The sequence below is a fragment of the Pongo abelii genome, chromosome 19 (assembly GCF_028885655.2).
Source record: "Pongo abelii isolate AG06213 chromosome 19, NHGRI_mPonAbe1-v2.0_pri, whole genome shotgun sequence".
Lineage (NCBI taxonomy): Eukaryota > Metazoa > Chordata > Mammalia > Primates > Hominidae > Pongo > Pongo abelii.
The window spans coordinates 79,291,259-79,303,476 of NC_072004.2; the positions used below are offsets into that span (position 1 = coordinate 79,291,259).

Below are 12,218 nucleotides of genomic sequence, written 5' to 3' on the forward strand. Positions count from 1 at the left end.
AATGATGGCTGTGCTGTTCAAGGACCAGGTCCAGGCACCACCAATAGACAAAAGGATTTATTTGGAAATTTCCAAACCTGCCAGAAGTGGCACTCACCAAGCCCTAGACCCACCCTCCTCACCAAGCTCCAAAGGGCAACACTAGTCCTCCCAGCCTCCCCATTCACCTTACCCTGGCCTCCACATGCGCACACCCAATACCTCAGGCCATGCTAGAGAACTGGAGTGTCCCCTCCCCAGCCCAAGCCACTGGAGAGGCAGCCCTCTGACATCCCAGGAGATGATGGCGGCCAGAGCCGCTTGCATAGATTGAGGAAAGAAAACAAGGAGGCACCTAACAGGGCTCCCTGAAAACCCCCAACTTACCCCTGTACAAAAAAGTGGCTCCCACATAGAAAACTTGCTCCCAAAATAGTGCAAATACCCAAAGGAAAGGAAAAAACCAGCAGCAAGGCTGGGCTTGTAGGAATGGCAAAGAACTTTGGTTTAGAAAGGCTAGGAAGAGTCTGGGCTGCACCTCCTCTTCCTAGCCCAGCTCCCCAGAGCCAGCTCTGACCCTTGCCCCAGGGGGAGTCTGTAAACATGCAAACCCAGCAGCCTTTGGTTCGGAAATGTCTGTTACAATGTCAAAGCACAGCCTCCAGCAGTCCTACTTGGGCCTGCCTGCAGGGGGGCAGAGGAGGCATCTGCTGAACCCAATTAAAGCCAATGCAAAAAGTATAAGGCTTTGGGGACTAAGCAACAAGGAATTCTATCACTACATTTATAAAACTAAAGCTGGGGAGTAGAGGATGACAGCAGACACTCCTCACCCCAGCCTACGTGTCTGCGGCCCCAGCAAGGACCCAGAGGGTGGTCTCCCTCCAGGCTCCAGGGCTGGGAAGAAAGATCCCTGAGCAGTTAGGTCAGGCGAATTCCCAGCACCTGTTCCAGTTCCTGCCTTCGCTGCTGCACCTGGAGAAGGGAGAAACCAAGTGGCTTAGGCCTTTGCTACTCATGGCCAAAGGAGGGAAAACAGGGCAGAGCCTCACCTTGGCAAAGATGTGCCTGCCTACTGCTTCCTGGGCCCAGGGCTGGTGGTAGAAAGCAGCTCGTCTCTCCTCCTCAGGACTTCCAATCACATCAGTGATGATCTGCAAAGAGCCAGGAGGAAAGCCATAGCATAATCCCCACCCCTGGGCTAATCCACCCTGGGAACTGCTGTGGATAAAAATCACCCAGAGCTTTACATAGGAGTCCCCTCGGGAAAGAGGACTACACCTTGAGGTCTCGGCGCTGGGAACGGAGCCATTCCTGGATGAAGTCCTGGGGGTCAGTGCTAAAACTGAGCATGAAATCTCTCTGGGTCTTCAGTTGGTTGATGGACTCAATGGTCTCATGGATCTGGAGAGGGTACATGTGTCAGACTATGCCCCCAAAGCTTAAATGCAAGCAACTGAGCCAGAGTTCCCATCCCATCCCCCAGGTGCTACATGTATGGAAATGCTGGACAGAGCCAGCCCACACCAATCCTGGGCCCCAGGGGAAGCTGTGGAGCCAGAGGGCCCACCTTGACATCAAGGGAGGCGATCTCCTGCTGATTGGTGGTAGAGGCCAGAAAATTGCTCATTTGGGCCTTCAGTGGGTCGTCCACCTCCACATCGATGTCGTAACAGGCTGTCTTCTTCTGGTCGTTAGGGTCCACACTGCAGGCAGCACATGGGGAGGGAAGGCACATAGCTGACTTCATCCTGCCCACCTGGGCCAGAGCTGGGGCCTATTCTCTGCACACACTCAGGGAGCAAGAAACCTGATGCTTGCTTTGGCTTTAGTTCAAGCCAAGGGTGAATCTGCTCTTAGAAGAGCCTTCTTGTCCCCCTCCTTGCATTTACCTAATGACATGGTTGATGACAATGGGGTCCGGATGCTGCAGCAACCCCGCCAGCTTCATGGGAATCTCGGAGAAACGGAGTCGGCCACAACTGAAGATCTGGAGGAAATACGAAAGGCTCAGCGTTGGCTTGTGGGCACAGTGGAGTGGACCATTCCAGGACCAGTGAGGGCAGCAGTCTGCAGGCTGTGGCCAAGGAGTAGCCCAGCAGGCAAGGCAAGGCAAGGGCTGAGAGAACGGGGGGCTGGCATCTGGCTAACCTGGCGGAAGTAACGGTTGCAGTTGATGTACTCCCGCTCGTGCCCATCCTGCAGCTGGTTGTGCTTGATGTAAAGCCACAGGGCCTGCATGATGGCGGCCCTCGTCTGCGTGTGCACTCCCAGCAGCCTTGCCAATCGGGGGTCCAATTTATACTGGGGAGGCTGGAGTTGGATGGAGGGGAGTCAGAACCGGTTCTTATAGTAAAACAGTGGGAAAATAGGGCAGGGACAGGAAGGGTTTCTAGGAACCAACTCCCCTCCTGAGGGGTCCCTGTGGCCCCAGAAATGACCCTAGGGCCTCTGTCACCTGATGATCCAGCATGAGCAGGAGGGTGCACTTGACATTGAGGTCTCCAGGCCGTTTTACCTGGAAGCCATCTGTCTCCTGGGTGGTGGGCATCCGGTGCCACTGGCAGGGAGGGAAGCATGGCTTATCACCAAGGGGGTGGGCGTGAACACAGGGCCTCCCGAGGGCCCTGAGGCCATTTCCCTGCCAAACCTGCACATCAGCCTGCTTCTGCCCCAGGCCCACTCTCACCTCCACCAGGTGATTGTCAGGCCCGTACAGCTCCTTGTCCAGCTCAATGACGAGGCTCTTAAAGAATGAAGAAAACTTCCTCTTCTGTTTGCTAGGCTGGGGATGGAAAAGGGTGTGAGATGGGGCTGCTGAGCTCTCAAATCTCAAGCTATGCTAAATCCCAAGAAAGAGAAGCCCCATTTCAGCCCTGGAGCTCCGGGTACTGAAGATTCCTGGGCCCTGAAGGATGGAAGCAGGACTCTGGGCAGACTGGAGGCAGGGAAATGGTGCCCTCTTGCAGCCCACGAGGGACTTCCTCGAGACACTCGACTGCCATCTGCAGGAACATTGTAATAACCACACAAATCAACCTCTAACAGGCTTGGAGCAGCGCCCCCTCCCTATGGCAGGACTTCTCTGGGAGCGCCCAAGTGTCTGGCCCAGTCTTTTTTTTTCTGAGACACAATCTCACTCTGTCACCCAGGCCGAAGTGCAGTGGTGTGATCATAACTCACTGAAGCTTGACCTCCTGGGCTCAAGCCATCCTCCTGCGTCAGCCTTATGAGTAGCTGGGATTACAGGCGCATGCCACCACACCCAGCTAATTTTTAAATTTTTTGTAGAGATGGGGTCTGGCTCTGCTGCTCAGGCTAGTGTCAAACTCCTTGGTCCCAGTCTTAAACCCACACAGGCCTCCTTCCCTCCAGACACCTCCCTCCCCAACTCACATCATCCAGCAGTTTTCCTTCCACTCGGAGTTCCCAGGAAGCCACCTTGTCCCCTGCCGGGGTTCCCCCAGGGGTCCCTGCAGTTCCTGCACTATCGCCTTCCGCCTTGCTGGGACTGAACGTATTGGAAATGTAGATCCGAAGCTTTCGCTTTTGCTAAAGAAAGGCAATCACAACTGGAGGTGAACCAAGATGTTGGGACACAGTGCTACTGCATCTTCTCATATGAACCATTCAACAATCAGTACTGAGCACCATGAGCCAGCCAGGCACCTTGTCAGGTACCAGGAATCAGAAGTAGTAAGTCCCAGTCCCAGCCTTTTTTTTTTTAGACATGGTCTCACTCTGTCACCCAGGCTGGAGTGCAGTGGCGCGATCTCAGCTCACTTGCAACCTCTGACTCCCAGGTTCAAGCGATTCTCTTGCCTCAGTCTCCCGAGTAGCTGGGACTACAGGTGCGTACCACCATGCCCAGCTAATTTTTTTTGTTTTTAGTAAAGACGGTATTTCAACATGTTGGCCATGCTGGTCTCAAACTCCTGACCTCAGGTGATCTGCCCACTTCAGCCTCCTAAAGTGCTGAGATTACAGGCATGAGCCACCGCACCCGGCCAGAACTCACTATTTTATGGGGAAAGAGATGCATCACCAACAATGCCAGCACAGTGGGACTGGTGCTATGGCATGATGGAGTAACACACAGCAACCAGGCAAATCAGAGGTCTCTGGCTCACATCTTACATGAAACCCAAACACCCATCATGGCCCCAAAATATCCTAGTCCCCTGGAAAGGCTTCACCACTCAGGGGACTGTTCTACATTATTATTAAGAAAAGCTTCTCGGCCAAGTGCAGTGGCTCACGCCTGTAATCTCAGCACTTTGGGAGGCCGAGGCAGTCAGGAGTTCGAGACCAGCCTGGGCAACATGGTGATACTAAAAATACAAAAATTAGCCGGGCGTGGTGACAGGCATCTGTAATCCTCCTTACTCGGGAGGCTGAGGCAAGAAGAATTGCTTGAACCTGGGATACGAAGGTTGCAGTGAGCCGAGATCGCAACACTGCACTCCAGCTTGGGTGAAAGAGCGAGACTCCATTTCTGGAAAAAAAAAAAAAAAAAGAAAATATTCTCTATGGATGGGGAAGGGGAAGGAGAAAGGAACTACCTTTATCCCCTAGTCTAGTGGTTTTCAAACTTTTGACCAGCACCCATAAGATTTACATTTTCAATTATGACCCAAGGTCTGCATATCTATCTATTTATCAGAAACAAAAATGTCATGAAAGAATCCATTTACTACTATGGTAAGTACTACTGTGAAGTATTTTAAGATTTTCTACTGTCATATATTCATTTAAAACATACTGGCCCCAACACATTCAACTGAGTTCGTACTCTACTAGTGGGCTGCATCCTGCATGTGAAAAACCCGGCTCTAGCCCAACTTGCTTGGCCCCTGGAAAACAAGGGGGTGGAGGACAAGGAAACCTGGGAAGGCTGGAGGTGGTCAGGGCCACACATACTGTCAGAGGCTTTTTGATGGCCTCCTGGATCTCCATCCGCTTGCGAGCAATGGTCTGGTCCAGCTTCCGCTCAAAAGCTAAGAGATCCATGTACGCCTGAGACTCTGGAACAAGCTCCCGGATCTGAAGGAAGGTAACAGAAGCTCATCAGCTTGCTTCAGCCAAAGCCTGGCTCTTTCCTCCCTTCCTCCTGCAGCCCAGGGTTGAGGGAGATGGACGCCCACCCCAAGGTGGCCACTTGGCCAAGGCAGGCCTCCCAGGTGTCCTCTTAACACTTACTCGCTGAGGTAGAACCTTATCTGCCATCTTCCTCCTCTTTAACCTGGGGAGGACAGAAACCCACTTAAGAGGTCAATGGTCCAAAAAAGGACACCCACTCTCACAACGCCCCTCCAGTCTCCAGGACCCTCTCCCCCCGGAGAGCCTGGAGTCATCCTCAGTCACCAAAGTTCTTAAGACAGAAGGAAACCCTCTGCTACCACCAGAGCTGAGTTAGGCAGAGTGAGAGAAGCAGGATGCTCTTACCCCCGGCGCTGGGCAGGCATGGGAGGCTGCGCCTGGGGCACAAGCAGGCGTTTTCGGAATGGATCCATCATGGTGGGTGGCATGCCAGGTCGAAGCGGAGCTGCTGCACCAAATGGGGAGCCAGCAGGGGGTCCCACCTGCAAGCCAGCCATGGGCATCCGGTTCCCTGGTGACATGCCAGGTCGCTGGGGGAAGTGAGCCAATGGGGGTGCATAGGTCAGGGGCAAGGCCCTCCGGGGCCCACAGCCCATGCCCTCCATCCCTCTCGTCAGCCAGGTAGGGCCTGAGCAGCACACCAGAGCCCTGCTGGAGCCCCAGGAACAAAGGGGAGCGGGCGCCTGAGCCCAGAGTATAAACCACACCTGCCCCACCCCCTGCAACCGCCCTGGCAGCCATGCCAGCAAATGAGGCCTGCCAGAGCCTGGGCTGGGAGGAGGGTCCTGCCTGCAGAGGGAAGGGCCTGGGGGAGCTTTTCAGGGCCCATTGCTACCTTCCAGCCCCAGCATGCTGTGCCCTATTCCCTGGACAAGCTGGTCCCTATTCTCTCAGACAGTCCTGCCAAGCCCTGCCCTCCTTCTCTTTCCCCAATCATGAAGGAGAAGCATGGCTGAGAGGCACGGGGGCAGTGTCACTGCCAGGCAGAGGGGTGTACTATAGTATGAGCAGGCCAATGGCGCAGAGCCCCAATCCCCATCCTCTGTGGCCGAGGGAGAAAGGGGTCTGGTAGGCAGCAGCACCCCAGGTGAGCAAGGCTGCAACAGGATGGCTTGGAACGTGTACCAGCTGGTGGGGGTGGCCTCGGGCAGGGTACAGGGACCCTGTACCCTGTAGTCTGGTATCACATAGCCCCCACCCACAGCCCAGAACTGGACCCTCCTCTCACCTCCCTACTGCCCAACTACTACCCCTATGACAGAAGACCCCAGAAGGGAAGCTATGGCTCCTGGGTGGCCTGTGGGAAAGAGAGCAGCTGGCACCTGGACTCTGCCAGTGGCCCAGGCACCACCTGGCAGCCAGGACTGGCTCTGGCTCCGGCTCCGTGTAGCCCTGGCAATCCCAAGCTGGAGAAGGGGGCTAAGATTATCCTGGAAGGCAAGGATAGAGGCCCAGGCTGAGCAGCAGGAAAGTGGGAGACAGAAATAGCTTCTTTAGATGCCTGCAGAAGGATTTCCCACCTGAGGCCTTGCTCTCCGACATTTCTGTGGAGCCCATCTGGGAGTCACCTCCACCCGCACCCCCTTCCCCATGGCTGCTGCCTGCAAGGCCTGTTTGGCAGCTCTGCCTTGCACACACTGTCCCTGGCAGCTTCACAGGGCTGGCCCCAGGGCCCAGATTATGCAACGAGCACAACCAGCCAACCAAGCCCGGCAGGGTGGAGACTTGTACCAAATCAAAGGACCCTCCCCCACCCCAGCATCATGGAGATGAGATTCTTCCCCAACCTCTTCATCCCGCACTAAACCCATGTTCCCAACACAGAGGGTCAGATTCTTGACCAGATGTGGAGATGGAAAGAAACATGACCCACAGACGTGAGGATGGGGAGAGGAGGAGCAGGGTGGGAGGGAAGTGTTTGGGAGAATAAAAAGCTCAAAGTGGGGGGCTCTGGGGCTTTGGGAGTCCTGCCAAAGTCTCTCTCCATCAGGAAGAGATTAATCAGAGCTGTTGAAAGGCAAAAGACAGCCTCTTTCTCTGCCTTAAAGATTGTTCTTTCTCTGGCCTGAGATTACAGAAAAAAACTGAGTGTGGCTACAGCTGTAAGCCCAGGCCCAGACATCCCAGACTAGTTTTTCCTAGTGCCTGAGACAAAGACAGGGAAGAACTGAAGCAGTGGGTCCTGCAGAGGTGAGCGAGGGCCCTGTGGTCCCCAGGAAGCTCCCCGCTGCAGTGTTCACAAAACCTGCAGCACCACCCATCCCTCCTGGGCAGGTGCTCCGATAACAGGAAGTCCCAAGACAAGGCCTCATAGGCAGGGTCTAGAATAGGCTCCACCCAGACATCTGCTCCAGGTTTCCCTGGCCCAGAGCCCCTGGCTCACTCAGGGCCCCAGGGGAAGGCTGCTTATATAGTTCAAGTCCCAGCTGAGCCTTGCCAAGCTCCATAAGGCTTATAGGTGCTAGCAACTCCTCCCCCTTCAAAAAAACAAAACAAAACAAAACAAACAAAAAAAACTCAGGAGTCAAAGAAAAAAAAAAAAAACAGTCCAGAACTCTGAGCCTCCCTAACTCCCTGCCTGCAGCAGGACCAGGTAGGCCTGGATCAATCCCCTGAACCCCAGATGAGGAATCCAGGGCTCTGGTGAGCATGCTTTGCCCTGCCCCAAATGTGGCCCTGATGCTCCTGGAACCTGGGCCTGAGGGCCTCAGCTGGGGAACATACCACCACTCTCCCATGAGTAAAAAGGATTTTGAGGCCGGGTGTGGTGGCTCACGCCTATAATCCCAGCACTTTGGGAGGCCGAGGCGGGTGGATCACAAGGTCAGGAGTTCGAGACCATCCTGGCCAAGATGGTGAACCCTCGTCTCTACTAAAAATACAAAAAAATTAGCTGGGCGTGGTGGCAGGCGCCTGTAATCCCAGCTACTCAGGAGGCTGAGGCAGAGAATTGCTTGAACCTGGGAGGCGGAGGTTGCAGTGAGCTGAGATCGTGCCACTGCACTCCAGCCTGGGCGACAGAGTGAGACTCCGTATCAGAAAAAAAAAAAAAAAAAAATTTGAACTTTTTGAACTCTCTGGAGCAAACCCAGCAATCTGAGGTTTTTGTTATTTTGTTGCCCAGGCTGGAGTGCAGTGGCAGGATCACAGCTCAATGCAGCCTTTAACTCCTGTACTCAAGCAATCCTCCTGCCACAGCATCCTGAGTAGCTGGGACCATAAGCGCACACCACCACGCTTGGCTAAATTTTTTTTTTTTTTAAGAGATGATAGTCTCACTGTTGCCTAGGCTGGTCTTGAACTCCTGGTCTCAAGTAATCCTTCTGTCTGGGCCTTCCAAAGTGCTAGGATTACAGGTGTGAGCCCACCACAGCCTGCCCTGGAGGTTTTTTTCTTTTCTTTTTCTTTTTTTAGGTTCCTCTGTTAACTGTGATCCACAGCTAGAACCACCCTCTGGAGGAAGGGAAGTCATCACTTCCCTTCTTTCAACTATTTGCTCAGTTTGGGCCTCAAATTCTCGGTTTTCCAGTGCATCTCATGAGCCCTAACAGACAGGAACCCCTTTGTTTCCCAGATCTCAAGTCCCTTCTCCTGGAAGTCATACAACTGGACTTGGAAAGAAGGCAAGTAGGATCCTCTTCAAACTCAGCCAAAGTTAGCTGGCTGGGTTCTCCTTCCCATCTATCTCTCCTGCCAGGAGGAGGAAAGCTAGTGGGATGGGAAACCCAGACTCAGGGCCATCTCCTACTTCCGCACAGCTAGCCGCCCAGGCCTAACCAGCCAGCCAGCTTGGCCTTGCCACAGGCCCAAGGCCACCCCCCACCAAAACATGTGGAATCCATCCTCTCGGGGGCTGTCCCAAGGGCACATTTCCTATGGCTTGCATGCCAAGGAAACTGGAGCGGCTTGTCTTTTCCAGGTCCTTCCAAGGCCAAAGGCCCACAAATGGTGCCCAGGCCAGGTCTCAGTGGGCAGGCCCAAGGGCTACAATGAATGATGCAGGGAGCCCTCAGCAACACCCTGGGCCCATGAATCTCCAAGGGGGACAGCAAGGTGGGAAAGATGAGCCCCAGCTGGAGTCCCTGGGACCAGGTCTGTCTCTGCCCATACCCAGACTCTGTTTTCTCTTGAGAAAGGAGGAAGAATAAGGAGTAAGAAGGAAAAAAAATCCAGTCACTGTCCCTAGTTAAGCCATCTCCTTAAAAGTGAGGGCCCAGTGGGGCAGGTAGGCTGTGTATACTCCACGAGGATCCCTAAGGACCTCCGCCTGGAGACATGAGTCGAAAACAGAGGAAGCCCACAGCAAACCCGGGTAGATGAGCAAGAAGCTAGTGTCAAATGCTTGGGCACATGGCTTCGGATGTGGTGGAGTTAGAACCTGAAGGCCAAATAAAAATGCAGAGAGGGTGAGAAGGCAGATGGGCACAGTTTCCAAGCCCTCTGGGGCAACCTGAACAGCAGACTAGAGCACCGGCAGGGTCAGGCTGAGGTTCTCACACACTGAGCAGAAGTCGCTGCTTTGCAAGGGCTTTTGAAGCTGCAATCTGAGCAGCTCTCAAAACCCCAAATGGGTCAGGACAGTACTCTTTGAAGCAACTCTCGCAGACTCCTCCGGCCCCAGACCAGCAGGGCTCCACTCTGCACGTCCAGACTAATCAACTCCCGGACACGATGACAGGAGGCAGAAAGCCCAGAAGAGAGCCGGCCTGTGACTGGGCTGGGCCTCCCCTCAGGCCTGGCCACCACCGTCTCTGGTCTAAGCTGGAGTCCTCCCAGCGAAGGCGCCTGGCCCTGCCTCAGGAGTAAAGTCCGCCCGTGCACAAGCTGGAATCCCCTGGCCCTAGCCTCAGCGTCCCGTGCCCGTGGGAAGCCAGGCTCCTTCCTCCTCATTAGCAGCCGGGAGCCATCTCAGACACGCTAGAGCTCCGCCAGTTCCCAACCAGAAAAAACAGGGCAGACTTGGACTGGGACCAAGGCCGATGCAGGGTAACCCCGGTTTCTCAGCGAGGGCCCTTTCCCAAACTTTCTCATCACTTTCCAGCCCTCCTACCGTAGACTTCTCAACCCACGCACCACAATTCACTGGCTCCCCAAACTCCTCCATCTCCCAGTCACTTGGAATCCCTGTGCCGCGGAAGCCCCCAGGCCTCCCAGCTGCTTCCAGCCCTCCGCTGCAGAACCTGCTTCCCCTTCCCACTCCTCCACCGCGACCCGCCGCAGCCCGAGGGTCCCGGCCCGCCCTCCACCGTCTCCCGGAGTTCCTCATGCATTCCCCAGGGCCCTCACTCGAGGCCCCCTCAGCCGCCGTCCCGGGCGCCCTCGCAGCGCCCCCGCCCCCGTCCGCTCGCGTCTTCCCTGCTCACCTGGTACTGCGCCGCGGGGCCCGCGGGGCCCATGGGGCGGAAGGCGGCGGCCCCGGGGCCCCCCACGCCTCCTGCCGGACCCGGTCCCCGGAGCGCCGGTCCGGGCAGCATGCCGGGTCCCGCGGGGGGAGGTGGCGCTCCCAGGGCCGCGGCCACGGCGCCGCCGCCAGGGCTCAGCGGGGGCAGCGGGAACCCGCCCGCGCCTCGGCCCGACATCGCTCCGTCCCGTCCCGCGGTGCCGCAATCCGGACTCCGGGATCCGCGTCGAGTCCACTCCGCGCTCTGTGCTCCGCGATCCGGGACTTGGCGATCCTAATTCCGGGTTCCGGGATTTGTCGATCCGGGCTCCGGGATTTCCTAATCCAAGTTCGCGAGTTCCTCACAGACCCGGTTCGGGACAGATTCCGCTCCTGCCCGGGAGATTCCGGATCCAGGATCTGCTGCGGGCCCTCCTTCCGTCGCCGGCCTCCGAAGGTTTGGCCGCCGGAGTCGAGTTACCCAGAGGCGGCTACGAACTCTCTGCCCCGCCCAACCCAGCCCAGCACTAGGCCCCGCCTCTACCTGGTGCCCAATGCTCGAGTGCCTCCTCGAATCCTGCCCCTCGCGAGACCCGCCCCCAGCGGGCACCGCCCCTAACCGCCCACCTCAGAACCCCACCCCCCCACCTTTGGCCCAGCCCTTCGCCGGAGGGGCGGGAGCGGAAGCTGCGCGCAGAAGCGCCGAGTGAGGCGCGGGGTCAGAGGTCTAAGGTCACTTGGGGCTTCACAGTGAATGAGCCGTTGCTACTACTCTCTCCTGGTATAGCACCCTCACCGAATTCCGCGGCCACACTCCCCGAAAATAGTTTTGTCAAGTCTCCTTTCTGCATCTTCCGCGTTAAAGACAACTCAGAGTCGGTAGCGGTGGCTCACGCCTGTAATCCCAGCACTTTGGGAGGCTGAGGCGGGCGGATCACCTGAGGTCAGAAGTTCGAGACCATCCTGGCCAACATGGTGAAAACCCCGTCTCTACTAAAAATACAAAACTTAGCCGAGCGTGGTGACGGGCGCCTGTAATCCAAGCTACTCGGGAGGCTGAGGCAGGAGAATCGCTTGAACCTGGGAGGCAGAGGTTGCAGTGAGCCGAGATCGACCCACTGCACTCCAGCCTCGGCGGCAAGAGTGAAACTCCTCAAAAAAAAAAAAAAAAAAGACTCAGCTGCTCTGTGGGGCAGAACAGCAGCCAACTCAACTTCCTGTAAAAGCTCATCCTGGTAGCTCGGAACTGCCAAGGGACCTAGGAGGCTCCAGACTTGACCCAGCTGGTGAACGGTCGACTTGGCCAAGGCTGAGTTCTTACCGCACATTTTTAACGTGGCTCTGCCTCACTTTAAGGAAGCCTGGTACTTTACTCCCCAGAAAATGCTTCTAGTCAAAAGAAATTTGGCTTATGAGAAACCTACCCGCAGTTTAAAAAAAGAGGTCTTTCTCCAGTATTTGTAGCACTTAATTTTCAAAAATGCAGTATCTTTTCAGGTACACTGTGCTGTATCAAAGTATTCAAAAATGCTTCAGCTGTGCCAGGGAGCCTACCCTCTGATGGTCTGGATCTCCTCGCCGTGATACGGACCAGTGCTGCTTAAACTTTAATGAGCGCATAAAAAACACCCGAGGCTCTTATTAAAAATGCAGATTGTGGCAGGGCCCAGGACTCTGCATTTGTAACAAGCTGCCAGCGATGCTGTTGCTTCTCAGACCACACTGTCAAGAAGCCGGGATCTAGACTTTTTTTTTTTTT

At 55.6% G+C, this 12,218-nt stretch overlaps 1 protein-coding gene across 2 annotated transcripts; it reads right to left on the bottom strand.

The window, feature by feature from the left end:
* Positions 1 to 41: 41 nt before the first annotated feature.
* Positions 42 to 10,933, bottom strand: SMARCD2 (SWI/SNF related, matrix associated, actin dependent regulator of chromatin, subfamily d, member 2). 2 transcript variants are annotated; one of them, XM_024234363.3, is made up of 13 exons: positions 10,443 to 10,933; positions 5,425 to 5,609; positions 5,179 to 5,221; positions 4,900 to 5,022; positions 3,376 to 3,531; positions 2,669 to 2,764; positions 2,438 to 2,539; positions 2,131 to 2,292; positions 1,872 to 1,969; positions 1,550 to 1,685; positions 1,261 to 1,383; positions 1,032 to 1,133; positions 42 to 954 (listed from the first exon to the last, which is right to left on the bottom strand). In XM_024234363.3, exons 1-13 carry the CDS (start codon positions 10,656 to 10,658, stop codon positions 901 to 903), a joined length of 1,596 nt encoding a protein of 531 aa, XP_024090131.1. In that variant the 5' UTR covers positions 10,659 to 10,933; the 3' UTR covers positions 42 to 900. The 2 variants fall into 2 exon arrangements, with proteins under 2 accessions (XP_024090131.1, XP_024090132.2); XM_024234364.3 differs by lacking the exon at positions 10,443 to 10,933 and adding an exon at positions 6,600 to 8,047.
* Positions 10,934 to 12,218: the final 1,285 nt, after the last annotated feature.